The sequence below is a fragment of the Solea solea genome, chromosome 16, assembly GCF_958295425.1.
Source record: "Solea solea chromosome 16, fSolSol10.1, whole genome shotgun sequence".
Classification (NCBI taxonomy): domain Eukaryota; kingdom Metazoa; phylum Chordata; class Actinopteri; order Pleuronectiformes; family Soleidae; genus Solea; species Solea solea.
This window is the reverse complement of record NC_081149.1, coordinates 16,806,560-16,821,992: the sequence shown is the minus strand read 5'-3', so window position 1 is coordinate 16,821,992 and position 15,433 is coordinate 16,806,560. Positions and strand designations below refer to the sequence as shown.

The following is a 15,433-nucleotide window of genomic DNA, read 5'->3' as shown; positions in this document are numbered from 1 at the left end:
TCCCTTCTGCCCACCAACACTAACCCTCCTTTCTCTCCGTCTTTCTCCACCTCCTTTCTGCTCCTCGCTTCTGCTCAAGGTTGTTTTTTTTTTGTTTTTTTTACATGCACGACTGAGCTGAAAGGGGGTAATCTGAGCCAAATGTGGCATAAGTTCAGACTCTATCCTCTCGCTTTTCCTTGCTTATTCCCCTTCTACTAACACACGTCCACATCTCTGTAATTGTGAGTGAATTTGCTGTCTGGTTCACCAATGAAGGTTCATGTTAAACTGTAGCAAAGAAAAAACCTTTTACTAAAGGTTTTAGTATAAGTCAAAATAAGTTAAATTGAATATTGCCGTTTCAAATATTGTTTGTTTGAATAAGTAAAGTGAATACTGAGAGAGGGAAGCAATGCACAATGTGAAAACTGGAAATTGGAGGCTTTCTATTTTTATGCAGAATGTTTTATGACCTCCAGATTTGGAATGTATCACCTCCCTGCCGCCTACGCCTGGATACTACTCCACCAGTAAGAACAGCCCATGAGCACAGCTGTCTCCAGATAGTAGCGTTACACACACACACCAGTATAAAGATGAGCTGTCCTGAGAGGATAAGAGGGAGGGAGTCAAACAGAACATACAACAAGATAAGTGTCACTTCTGAAGCTCCAGCATACACAAAGGCACATTTAAAACACAAGTTTCCCTACCATAATAAAAACCAGTCCTCTATTGAAGCCCAGCTGAGATTTAAAATAACAACATAAAACATGCCTCTGAAATGGTAAGATATTATTTAAATGTATGCTGCATTATTCTGTGTCATACAAAAGGATAGTGTAAGGATAGTCCTGGGGTGGCGCTAAAAAAATATCACAGGGTAAGCATACATATCAGGTTTCATCCACAGTGAATGAGCAAAATAACAGAGTGTAGATCACAGAAATTAATTTTCAAGGTACGTTGTCAGATGCTTAGTCAAATTTAGGGTAATTTGCATGTGAAATAATCCTAGATTATTATTGCAAAATTCACCCTCACATTTTTTTTTATATTTTGCTTTAATAAAACCTATGGGTTATATACACACACATACACATATACATACATACATACATACATACATACATATATATATATACACACACACACACACACACACAAATAATTTAAGCTTGACCACTTCATGGCTGGTAATGTCATTTTATAGCTGCATTGCAATGTCATGAGGTAGAAAACGAGAGGAAATCATGAATAAATACATTACAAGAATTGCTACAGGACCTGGTATAATTTCTATATACTCAACATGAATAAGTTGCGATATAAGAGGAAACTAAACAAAGATAAGCAACAACCTGGTAAAATAATGATCAGGTGATGTCATCACGGGTCAGCTGCTGCCAAAGTGTTGCAAGTTCTTAGACTTACGAAAGATCTGCCATGCTGAAACTAGTTGCAACCAAATCTCATAGAACAAAGACTTGGACACTGATGAAAAACAACACTGTATGGGTAAACATTTGAAAGGTTTACCATGGTTTACACATGGTTTACACATTGTTTACACATGGTTTAGGCATGGGCCAATAACAGATTTCCACCGTATTAGAAAGTCAAAATCACTAAAATATCCTGTATTGCCATGCCTAAAGTATAAGCTGTGATTGCAGGAATCATTGTGGTTGTGTATGGCATTGAGTAACACCTTTGGGTTGGTGTGAGCAATGGGCTAGTTCCACAATCACTTCCGCATTTTGCATAGAGCCGCTAGGTCGTTTGGGGTTAATCTGGCCCCGATCTAAACATCCCTGTTGTCTATCAGATTTGCAGATCAGCTAAATACCCAACTAGCAAAGTCAATCAATTATTTAAATGATATGCTACATCACACAGACACATCCACGAAGGTAGGAAAACACAATATTCTGTCCGAAAACACACATACAATATGTTGATCAATAGTTGTCTGCTGTGTGAAGCCCGTGTGTGTTCACACTGGCTGTGTTCAGATCATCTCTCCGTCTCCCTAAAATACTAATATTTATTGCTGTATGTTCCCAAATATTCTGCTGGTGCCTGTGCGTGCATGTGTGTGTGTCTGTGCCAGTGCAGCTTGTCCTTTTAAATCTGTAGTTAAACCTGTTTTAGTTTTTAAGTTCTCCTGCTCAAAATACGTCACGAGGCACAGTGCAACTAGCCCATTAATCAGCTGTGTTTGATGGTATGATCGCAGACTGAGAGAAAAGAGAAGAACAACAGACATGGTGCTGAATGAGGGAGAGAGATTGTCCCCAGCTCTCTGTTAGCCAAACCTGCACTGTGTTTAACTGCCGCTCAAACTGCATTATATTTTACAAACACTGACAAGTGTCTTTGTTCCAGTGACATTCTCCTACTTTTGTCCCCATTAGCATGTATATGCATGTGTGTGTGCGCGTGTGTGTGTGTGTGTGTGCTTGCTACATTGCACATGAAAGAGAGGACAAAGTAGGGAGGGGATCAAAGCATGTCATCAAATTAAAATATTACAATTATATTAACCATGGGTAATGTGAACATGCTTTTGCTCCAAATAATGCCATGCTGCTGTCTAAAGACGAGCTAGAAGAAGGACCTGCTCACTAAAGCAGCCGACAGGTACGTCCCCTGCCTACACAGGTGCAAAAACAATGTGCAAACATGAACAGGTACTCACTGTCTGTTGGTCGGGCTGTGGGCGTCTCTGTGGCAGGAGACTGCACTCTCTCCTCCCGAGGCTCTGCCAGTGAAGGCAGGGGAGCACTGGGTGCAGGGGGCAGGTGGTTGTTGTTGTTCTCCATTACACTGCCTGGCACTAAGCTGTCTGGCTGTCTGAAGACGGGCATCTCTGACCTCCTGGAGGCCCCCTCAGCTAGACTGAGGATGGGGGATGGGGGCTCTGCTCTTCTCTGAGGGGGCTCAGGGATCCTTGAGACTGGGGCAGACGCCAGCTGAGAATCCATCCTCCTTGGAGGGGCCGGTGGCTCATGGGACCGTGTCATGCTGAGCTCTGCCCGTCTATTTGCAGAGCCTGAGCTGGAGTTAGTAGAGCTGTCCAGAGGGGTGCTCCGACTGCCCAGGCTTACCTCAGGTCGTTTGAGGCCAAAGCGGGCAATGCCAGCGCTGGGTGAGTTGTCAATTTGCTTGGAGGAGACTTCAATGGAGATTTCTGTGCGGCGGGACGAGGCTGCATCAGGGTTTCGACCCCCTGATAACTCAATGCGCCTCATACCGGTCTTTGGGGAACGTGGATTGGAGGACTCAGAGGGGGAAGATCTGGTGGAGGAGTAGTCGGAGTTGCGGGAGCTCATGTCGTAGCTGCGCTGGCTGGATGTGGAGGAGGTGGATGAGCGGAGAGGGTTAGTGGTGCGGCGAGAGAGGGATGATGGGTGAATGGACGTATCTGTCTCCTCCACTTCGAATGACCGTTTCAGTGCTGGAACACACAGATTATTAAAGGTTAGATAAACAGAAGAGTCTCTTGGCTCATACAGATACTGAGACTGACTTCAGGAAACACTTCTTCACCATGTACCACCATGTGCTACGCTTTATAACTGGTCTTGGAAATCGTGTAAATCACTGTGAGATGTATGCTACTGCTACCTGAGATTTCATTGGACGGACATGTCTACAAATCCCTACTTTGTTTGTGTACATTTAGTACTGCGCAGAAAGGGCCTCACAGGCTTTGTTGAATTTGTCTGCAATCATTGGCATTTGGATCGGAATGTGACTGAAAGTCTTAAATATTAACAAGCTGTCGATGAGTTTAACTCATACAACATGTGTATGTAATGCTCAAGCATGTCTTGAATAACCCTGATGTAATAGACCTTTAAATAAACATTGAAATAATGGGACAGACACAGGTTTTACCAATAATATTAATTAGGATTCCACTCCATGCTGAAGTACGTGACATTTTTATTCCAATAAAGTATACTATATTAGATTACATGGTCATTGCAATATTGCTTGAACAACAAATCTAAAAGGTGGCCTAAAACTTTGGTGCATGTTTTGTGTTGAAACCAAAATAAATACATTTTAAAGGCTAGAGAAAAGGATAATGTTTATCAAAGTAAACGTTATTTGACCTACTTTTAAATAGTTTTTGATAGCATTGGATAGTGGATATTGTATTTTATTTGTAGAGATACACAATGCCATAAATGGGTTAATACTGGAACATGAGATTGTAATACTTCAGAGAAACTACTGCCACAACTCAAAGCAGAACTCATGTCAGTTTAATTACAGGCTTAAGGTGATGGAGGACAATTATAAAAATCATTTGTTCGTTATGTGCTTAAGTTAAGAGGCGTTCAGCGTCACCAGTGCCAATAACACGGGAAAGTTGCGGTTAGTCTCACGATCTTACCGGATTTGACACGTTTCACGTAACGGGAGAGCATGATGGCGTCTGTGGTTTCTAATCCGCACGGTGGGGGTAACAAACAAAACAAAAAACAAGCCTTTAATCCCACCTGCTGGATTTTAGCGACACTGTCAGGTACACACACACAACTACATCTACAGGTCCGCCATGAAGCATTCATGAAACTACACCGACGTCTTCTTCTTTCACCTCTTGAAAGTTTGACTCCGAAGTCTCGCACACCTGCTCACGTGAAGACAATCACAGTGACCACGCCCCCTCGTGCGTCGTCGTCTGTTTGGTCGCGTGACCCCTCAAATCTCATTTAATCGTGAAAACGTGACACAATCAAGCCTTTTGTCTGCTTTTAACTAAACATAACAACACTTGGATTTTATTCTTATTGGATTAAAAATATACCAATTTAAAGCGACACTATGTAACTGTTGTTTTGTTTTAGCTGATGTTATTATTCTGCCTCAGTTTGGTCTTCATTATCAGAAAAACTACACTGATTTCTACACTGTAGATGCATAAAGCTTCATCAGAGGGAGCAGGAATACGACTTATGACCACTTGTGTCACTGGGTGAACTGGGTAAAGTTAAATGTAAATAATAATTAAATAATAAAGTGTTTAGTCTGTTTCCATGTCCAATGTGGGTTAGTTGACCTCAGAGTTGAAGCCTTAACTATGAGGTTACTAGTTACTGGTCAATTACAGAATCAATACATCTCAGAACTCTTGACTCCATATTCAGCTCCTCGGTCACTTAGATCCTCCTCACAGCAGCTCTTATCAGTCCTAGTCTCTCACTTTAAAAACAACATTGACAGAGCTTTCTCCTTTGGCTGGTTCTCACATTCTGTCACCCGTTAAAAGAGCTTAAGGGTTAAGAGATGGTTTTAGGCATTTACTTGTGATGGTTAACCCTTAGTGCTCACATGGCACAGATCCGTGCCGCAGGCGCACCCTTGCCGTGGGAATATACACAACTCCTTATATGGACATCCCCAGAAGTGTGTGTTTACAAAATGTGTTTTTTTTTGTTGTCTTTGTTTGAAAACGGGCCATAGTTGTGCAGGGCTGAAGTCACAAAATTTTAATTTTATTTTTGTTCATAATAATGAGCCAAGCGAACGTCGAACTGTGACATATTTGCAAATTTCCCAAATTCAATACGATTGTAAACATTTTGAGTACTTATTGCTCAGGTATTTTCATATAGTAATAATGTCATCAGATTGCCTATAGGTTGTGCTGAAAAAGAAGATATAAGACACTCTATATTGCACATTCGTATATCCTCTGTATGTACGTTTTAACGTAGAGCCTAAATGCTCTGTGTTCTAAGGGTTAAGGGTTAGGGTAAGGGGCTACTGAATGCAAGTCTGAGTGTTCACACTATGAATGCCACACAAACATTGTGTGTGTGTGTGTATGAGCACAAATGTCTCTGAAGATTCTGAAGATGGAGTATAATGTCTGTTTAATGTCTGAGTGAGCGCAACATAGCAGGAGAAACTCCAGATAATCCACAGGTAATGAGCAGCACAGGTGCTCTGCTATGTTATATCTCAAAGTGCCTTTGTACAATACATAAACAATATTTTAATATGGATATTAAACTATATAGTGATGATTATTGTACTTTTTTTTTAGCTCTCTCCTTTTACAGCGGTTAGACACCAGTGTGCCACCACCAGCCTTTTGTTTTGCTTGTTATTATTTTTGATGAATCTCTTTTCTCTGTCCATATTTACGCCGTGTCATATGTGAGGGTTGCTCCCCTCAGCTATACTCCCAGCAACCAGTCCTGGAGCAATGCGGCCCCCGTCCCAGATAAACACCCGAGCCTGCACAGACTTCTGGCCTACTTTAACGCTGACAAGCCTAGCATCAGTATGTGGGGAAGACCACCTTCCTGGAACTCTCTGTTTCCATATCCTCAATTTATTTCTGCACGTTTTTTCGTCTGATGTCAGAGGGTGTGCTGAGAAGCTGCTAACTGCAACGTGAAATACTTATTTAAGAGTTTTCCTTTTTCAGACAATCAATGCTGGATCAGTCGCTGTTAAACTTTCCTTGACCAGAAATCCCACTCCTCACAACTCAGCTGTCCCTACATAAATGATGGTTTGAGCAGAGCTTCCTGCATGCACCTAAAATCTGAGAACACTACTGGTGAATCACAATGCATTCTTGAACAGTACAGCCATAACTCACAATAGAAACTATAGAAACAGGCCAACTAGCCTGCTCAGCTTTGTGCAAATGTTAGAAATCTCATTAACCAGCACCTTAAAAGCTGTTAAATAAGTAAAGACATGAAGATATACAGTAAATCGTGGTCTAATATGCAAAAGACAGGAAAAGAAAAGAGGACGATATAAAGCCTTGTCAGTAACATTAAACATATTACTCATGTCTTTTGTCCTTGAAGAGGCCACGTGGTTGGTGTGGTGCAGGCATGTCCAAAGTCCAGTCAGATTTTGTATGTTAATTTTTTCCCACTCCTGCATGGCTTAGATTTGCTTACATTGCCTTTTAAAAATGATAATTTAACCAGGGTCTTTCTGCATGGAGTTTGCATGTTTTCACCAGGTTCTCTGCTTTCCTCCACAGTCCAAAAACATGTTCATTTGGAGATTAGGCAAATTGGACACTTTAAAATTGATCGTGAGAGAGGATGGTTGTTTGTCTCTCTCCTATGGTCCTGTGATGTCCAGGGTGTACCCCGCCTATCGCCCTATGTCAGCTGGGGCTGGCACCAGCAACCCCCCCCCTGACCCTCGTTTGAATATTGAACAGTGAATATTTGCGCCGCTGTTCTTAAATATAAGAAATTAGTGGGAAATGACTCAATTAAGTTTCTATGTAAAATTCATTTGATGCAGATTTTCAAACAGAACTAAAATATCCAAGACAGGAAATGATGCACAAACGCCTTCAATTAAAACAACTTGCGCCGTTTCAGGCTATGTGAGATGCAAAGATAGAGCAGCGGTGACACTGAGAGGCAAAGGCATATTCAAAGTGCCACAGACCACTTAAGAACTCTGTTTGGCTGGGATTTAATGACCTGTTTGTCTAGAATTGTGCTAACTGTGTGTTTGTGCCTGTTCTGTGGCGAACAAAAAGAGCGCAACACAGACACAGTTGAGACCGAGGTGCTGTCCGCTGTGCTTCTATATCTTGTCCTGTAAGTGCGATTGTGTGTTTCAAACCATTTGTAGAGTAAAGCAAATCCGGCTTGATCGGCTCCAGTTGTAGCCATAATCTAAGTCATGTGTCTGTAGATTCACTGCATCATTAGACATGTGTGTGTGTGTGTGTGTGAAAGAATACTCTCTGCTTCTGTAGACTCTTTGTGTCATTAGATGTGTGTGAAATTTATTTTTGTGTGCGTTGGAACATTTGCCTTTGAAAATACTACATATACACACTACGACACAGACACAAACAGACAGTCTGTTTGTGTCTGTGTCGTAGTGTGTATGTGTAGTATTTTCAAAGGGGAAAAACATCCATTTGATGTCTCTGAAGTGCTGCTGCTGCTGTGAGGTGATAGCAGTGATCACAGAGCTTCCAGTCTGCAGGCTGAGATAAAGTAACGAGCAGCGACGTGAACCCAGTGTTAACCCTGGTTCTCTCTGACTCTCCATTAGCTTTGACTCCCCATTTCCCCTTTACCTGTCTTTTGACCTGGAATTGAAATGAAATGTACTTTGAAGATTTAGTGATATACTGTAAACATGTTCACATAGTGAATCTCCAACCTCCAAATAAGGGAAACACTGCAGCCAAGCATGATGTTTTTCCGCTAACACTCAGTCAGATGAGGGTTGGGCCCGTGTTGTGCATTGAAACATGGTCAAACAGCCAGGAGAACACATGCTGTTGCTATTTTGTTATCCACTGTGGCCTGTACTGTCCTGGGCTTCACATGGAAATTCCCTCTGACTCTCTGAGCATGATAGTAAAGGAGGTGAACGGGTTAATACTACGTCGCGCCGACTCTTGTCTTCAGCTGTTCAAGGAAATTGAAAATCACTTCAGTAGGAAGTTTGTAAAACTTGAACTACGCCATCAAAGGTGAGAGCTAAAGGTTTCCTGTGGGGCTTTAAATCATCTCTGTTAGTGCCATGGATCTGTTTTGAGTTAAGTTGCGCAACAACTTATTTGTCTCATGTGCTCAAGTGGATGCACAAACACACAAAAAAAGAGAAGAAGAATGAGCCTGCAAGCTAAAACACACACTAATGAACCTTCAGCGTTGACTTGTTGTCTCACGCAACACACAATAAAACATTACAATAAAACACATTATAATAGTTGTTCTTCTTTTTAAGTACGTGCCTAAGGAGCACCTTAGCTCATCACTCCATGTGTCTCTGCGGTAACAAATAATACTTATAGCAGCACCTGAGCTACAAGGTTTATCATTAGGGATGGGAAACGGTCAGTATCAATATCGGCCAGATAAAGTGGTACTCTTCCATCCCTATTTATCATATTTCCCCAAACTCCTGCACTTTACTTTAGGTAGTTGGTATGTGGGATACATATATCAATTGTTCCTCTTATTATAGTTGTAGTTGACAACCAAAACAATCATTAGTTGCAGCCCTAGTTATATTAATTGAATTAGGGCTGCTTGATTATTAATTTGATATTAATAATCAATTGATTCATTATATTTATATAAATAAATAATATATTTATACTTGATTCGTCTGTCGCTTCAACTCCATTAGTTGTTTGGCAAACTTCAAAATGATGATGTTCTCCAATGTAATATTTTATCAAAGAAAGCAGAACATGTTCACATTTAAGAGGCTGTAAAATCAGGGAGCTTGTTCAGAGATAAACTATATCATCGGAAAATAACTGTTATTCAGCAAATTGATTGTTAGATTCATCGAAAAAAATGGTAAAAATAATCCTAAAAATCAATCGTTTGGGACAGCCCTATTGTTATCCAAGTTATTGTTATCCATGTTATTGTTATACCACATGTGCTGTTCCCACATTAACGGCTGGATAAAACAACCAGAACTAAAATATTAAGGACGTTATGGTTACATTTAAAAATACAGTCAGTTCAAAAATAGGCAGGTGACCACAGCAGGGTCTGCATGTCAAACTGTGCTTATAAACCAGCTGGAATGACAGCATTCAGCTCTTAAATAGCTGTAAAGGTTAACTCTTTTTTTCCTGGACGTGTCTATTACAGTTGTAGACACTGTCCATCCCTTGAAGACACAAAAAAAACAGTTTCTCCTCATTTAATAAAAGCAAATCTTTCATCAGGGCACAGATGTTTTCAGCCACAGCAACGAGGCTTGCCGATAACTCCGGGATCTTGCCTGTGGCAGGCATCGGTGCAAATGTTGCTCACCATGTACGACGGGGAGAAAAACAGCTCGGAGTAACATTAAAGCATAACAAAGACCTGCTGTGTTCACTCTACCTCAGCGTGACCCTTGGTGCTTCCCAGCAGCACCAGTGGCACTGGCGTCATTAGCAGGAAACCTTTCCTAGCTGTGGGTATAGAGCAGCACTGATAATGCTGATAAGGATGCAAACTCCCGAGACCAGTTCTCATCAGCCTCTTCCAGAGGAAGCTCTGTGAGGCTCCTGCTGTCGTTTTGTCACAAGACTGAGATTTAAAAATATGTCCCTGGACAAGAGGAAACACTTACACCAGTGCTCCTTAATAACAGTTTCAGCAGGAGTTACTTCATTTGTTACTTTATTACTTTCCCAACAAAAGATGATTAAAATCACTTGGCATATGAGTATGACACAAACCAGGTTATAAACGAGTCCGATTCTGAGGCTTTGAATCAGGATCAGGAAGTGACTTCACACATTTGTAATAGATCTTAGTTTTACTGGTATCATTTTACATTACAGCACAGAAACAATATGGAAATAGTATGATAATTGTTTTAATAGGGAACTAACATGATGGTAAGTATTACTACTAAGTACCATCTCTACCATAGTCATTAAAAAATAAAGTCATTGTTAATGACAGTGGACGAAGTGTGTGGTGAATTTCAACCTCATAATTATGGAATAATTATTATCAATTTTGATTTACAAAACCTTCTGTGTGAAAATATTACACTGACAGTAATCTGTGGTTCTTGTCATTGTCAATCACTTTCTAAACAAAATGACATTACTGTAAAATGATCTCCTTATTACCACACTAGCAGATTTGTCCTACATATACGACGGTGCTATATTACCACACTGTGACCATGTTGTTACTGTAGTGTAATGTAAAGTGTTACTGCTTTCCTCCATTACTGTGCAAATGTGTGATTGGTTGGTGAGTGCCATGCTGGGCCTCGTGGTGATCTGTAAAGTAAAAAAAAAAGAAGGCCCGTCTGTGCTGAGATTTACTCCTCCACTGCCTACCCCGACATTTTCATCCACCACAGAAATCTCCTCCTGTGGAATTTCCTCTCACTCGACCATCGGACTGCCCTTCACATCCAGCACAGTGAAATGAGAGGAAAGGAGATCAGCTGAGAGAGGAGAGAACAGTCACACGTTGTTGGTCCCATTTCTTGAACAGATATCTGGTTCACGTTTGAGTCATTAAGCGACTCATTGTTCACTCTGTGCCGCGGCCCTCATCACATTCAGATGAGGAGGAAACACGAGGGGCTTTTTGCAGGAGAATAAAAAAAAGGACAGATCTCTTTCAAGGAGTGGTACAAAATGAAGCTGTGTGAAACTTAGTGTGTGTGTGTGTGTGTGTGTGTGTGTGTGTGTGTGTGTGTGTGTTTGTTCTGCCCATCGGAAAAGCCCAGTGGCTCGGTCAATGATCTGTGTGTTTGTGAGGCTGAGGTCACAGCTTAGGTCATCAGCCTTGGGCAAGAAACTCCTGCCTCCTGTCTCTCTCAGCCTCTCACAGACGTCATCAACCAAAGGCATGACCGAGTGAATCAGGGATGTGACATGGCAAATATACTCACTCAAAACTACCACTGGGTCTGGTGACTTTTCACGACACAGCCTACTGACATTTTCAAATCCCAATTCAATTCAATCTCAACTCAAATGTGTGACACAGTATTATTTTACATTGATTACGGTCTTGATCTAGACACATCTTATTCTACAGACTGCAGAACAGCTTTGCTTGTCACAGATCTGCACACATATCACATAGTAGTCCTTTGTAAATATGTTCTTTTCGATTGAAAATGAGAATAACGATGTAAAAATGACTATTCCCCCTGATGTCCCAAAATAATCGCAATTAGATAGTTCTTCAAACATGTTTCGGGCATGGAAAATACATGCAAATGATCAATACTTCACAGTAGATGTAGTCTGTGGCCTTTCACATCCAAAGATTAAATACACAGCCATCATAATTATCTTCATACTGAGCCACTGTGGATCATGATAAATGCTCAAACAGGTTGTGACTCTGTGATGTCCACAACACAACATTAGATTAGCTAACATAGATACTGATCATACCAGACCAAGTAAGGCTGTAGCAGCAACCCTCCAAAGAGTGTTGTATTAACAGAATCCGGTTGTTAACTTTTTCAATAATATTGCTTTAGTACATGTACATAGTTTACTTTTAAAACCAGCTTTCACGGCCACAATCTGTGACATTTGTGTTAAAGAAAACAGTTCAAAATATTACGGTATTATCTGTGACATGCAGTCGTCTCCGAGCCACAGGTGGTTATCCATCAGTGTGCACGGTGGTGACACAGAGGCCTTGCCACACATTCAGCCCGACCAGGAGCAACACACATTCTTGACAATCACAACGGCGAGCCATTATGCTGGTGTTCCACATGAGCGAGGGCTGCCTAAAAGCATGACTCTGGGCCACATGGTTAGAACACACTCGCTCTTTTTTTTTATCTCTCTGCTCTGCTGCACTGTGTAAGCCAGCAGTTTAAATGACTAAAAGATGGGGCGAGACGCAGAGGGAGGCCGAGAAATTCATCAGACATACCACAAGCAAACTAGTGTTGACAGAGGAGCAGCTCCGGACAAGTATGGATGCGTTCCTAATGGCTATGTGTTTGTGAGAGACAGGGGACAGACAGTCAGATAGACAGACAGGTTGGGGGGAAAGGTGTCAGCCTGTCAAACGCCCCCCCCCCCGTCCTCTTCCTTGCAACCGCGGGTGAGGATGGACAAGCTGCTGAGAGAGGAAAAGGGGAAGTGCAGCCAGAGGATGAAGACTTAGAGGAGTAGGAAGGGGAGTGGGAGGAGAGGGTTGACAGGAGAAACTGTGGGCCAGGGGCAAAGAGATGAAATGGAAGAAGAGAGAAGGGGCAAAAGGGGGGAGGTGGGCCAGGTGTACCCCTCACAACTGTATCAGTCAATTGCTGCCTCCTCAGCATGCATACAGTATACAAACAGACTCACAGGGCCTCTCTACGGCGGAGGTTCCTCAACCTAAATCAGTTGCACACTTTCCTCTGACTGCTGTTTTCTCTCTCTGACCAACGCAGCCAAAACTCTGACCCAATTACAGACAGGACATGACAACACAAAGTGACCCACAGCCATGCATCACAACAAAGTTAAAGAGCCACAAAAAGCAACACTCTGAGAACAATTTCCCTCTCCAAACACCACAGCTCACCACAGACGTCAAAGAAACCTACACCCTCTCCTTTTCTTTTTTTTTTCCTCCAAGATCCACTCGATCCAATCAAGCATGTGGAAACTATCTATAGTCTCCTCATGGCAGGGTGAAAGAGCGCCTATAAGAAGGAAAAAGCAGCGGAGCACAAGAAACTGACCTTCAAAATCTGATATGATCCCTTCCAAGTGAGCGTTGACAGAGGAATCAGACATTTTGGGGAGCAAGTGTGTATGTGCGTTTGTGTATAACGCGAGAGAAGAGGGAGCAGGATTCCCTTTCCCCAGCAAGGAAAAGTCTTCCTGAGGCACAGTCCCGGTTTTAAACAAATCCCAAATTAGGAGTCCGTGCAAGAGAGAGGAGGGGAGAGAAAGAAAAAAAAAAAACCAAAACACACAAGGATTGTGCGGCTCACTGATCCAAACCCTCTCCCTGTCTCTCCTCTCTTTCTGAAAGCAGCAACTTATTTTTCTCTTCTCCTCCTTCTCAACTTCCAGAGCTTGGAATGAGCTAGCGATGACAACCTCCCCCCCCCCCCACCTCCCTCCTCTCTCCTCCTTCTCTCCCTTTAGCTCACTGTCCCCCAACCCTCCCCCATTCCGCCCTTCTCTCCCAAACCTCCCTCCCCTTCTGAAGCCGTCCTCTCAGACTGGCTCCTTTCTATGAAAGCCCTCATTTTTGACTGGGCCAGGCAAATTATGTCCATGCTGACACTCGAACACACTTCCTGTGAGCTCAGTCACATGACTCACACACTTAGTCAGCAAACTAATGAACCACGCATATGGTCAAAAACGTATGAGTGGGATTTCTTCATGCGCGTACGTCCAGTTCTGTCTCACCAAACATCGATAGACGAAGGGAAAAGTTACAGTAGACACGGAGAAATAAATACAGAGAGGACGCCGGATCATATTATGGACTAACATGGTCTGGAGGCAGGCATCAATAAATAAATCACCTAATGACTTAATGACCATGTGAATGAGCCGCTGTGTGTGGGGGGCGGAGGGGGAAGGGTGGACAGGGGCTGTGGTCAGTGTGTGTGTGTGTTCTTCTTTAGGAGACACTGACAGGACCAGTAGTCCTCATGGACACAAGAACCTGGTCCTAATGAGACAGAACCTCAATTCTGAGTAGCTGGTTAAGTTTGGGCAGGCTTGTGTAAAGTACCTTAATGGGACACTTGAATAAAAGTATAAGTATCTTACCAGAAAATGGCTTTGTTTAATAAAATGACTTAACTAAAAGTCAGGGGTCCTAAGAAGAACAGCTATGCAAACCAGTGTGTGTATTTAGTTGTTATGAAAGGACTCGGACTGCAACTAACGATTGTTTTCATAATCAATTCATCTGTTGATTATTCTCCTGATTAATCTAGTAATCGTCTGGTCCATAAAATGTTCTTTTTCTCAAAGCCTGGAAGGGATGATGTTCTCACATGACTTAGAAACACTCGTACCGATGAATCGATTATCAAAATACTTGACGATTCATTTAGCAATCGATACATAATCGATGAATCGAGTAATTGTTTCAGCCCTAGAAGAGACCATGAAATGAATGTTGTGCCATTCTGATCAAACCCAATGAGAAGTTGCCCAGAGACAACAAAAGCATAGCCTGACTTTATCAGCCATAGGCCGATGACAACAACAACAACAACAACAACAACAACAACAGAAAACACTGGCCCCTGCACCAAAACTAACTTACTGGACTCAGCTACTTCCAAGCAGCAAATATGTACGTAAACTGCTTCCAAAAGTAAAGGCAGCACTGGGAAATAAAAATTGCAGGAATATAAATTAGTATGGACGGATGATAAAAAAAAGTAGAGATATGAAAACAGATTTGGACGTGAGCTCAAATATGTAATCCAGGCTGTAAAGCGATGGAAAAATTCTTCAACAGCTGATGTCCGAAGTGTTATTTATCATAAGGTTTTGGGACTTCAACCTTGCGTGTCTGGCAAGCATATAGTGCAAAATTTGCTGCTTACATTGGATTCAGCGTAAGCGACATTTTCCTGTTAGGCATGTTACGCGATCATAAACACAGATGTGCTCCAGTGCACACACACCCACATACACACACATACTTTTACTGGACCAGAACCTGCATTCTGAGATTTGTTTTACACCACATTTCCCTGCCACTGAACCATGTAAAATAGCACATAATATGAAATAACAATGACTATGTGGAAGGAAACACACTAGTCCTAATGAATATTGGACCAACGCCTGGAAATCTTTAACCCCACGACAGGTGGCAAGGATGCCACGAAGAAGTAAAAGCACTCATTTTGGCGTGATTGTTTGTTTGTTTGTTTGTTTGAAGGCAGTATGTTGTTTTCCTTTGTTGCCTGAGTGGGAACATTTGTTGGGTGTGTGCTCAGC

At 42.0% G+C, this 15,433-nt stretch overlaps 1 protein-coding gene across 5 annotated transcripts in view; it reads right to left on the bottom strand.

Moving 5' to 3' along the window:
* LOC131475115 (septin-9-like) overlaps nt 1-15,433 on the bottom strand; it is a 76,760-nt gene that overhangs the window by 32,319 nt on the left and 29,008 nt on the right. For 2 of the 5 annotated variants that reach the window (XM_058652987.1, XM_058652989.1), the window contains one exon: nt 2,684-3,442. In XM_058652987.1, coding sequence (XP_058508970.1) covers nt 2,684-3,442 — 759 coding nt within the window. Of the gene's footprint in view, nt 1-2,683; nt 3,443-4,390; nt 4,583-13,191; nt 13,526-15,433 lie in introns of those variants that run through there. The other 3 variants (XM_058652988.1, XM_058652986.1, XM_058652985.1) reach the window with 3 other exon arrangements.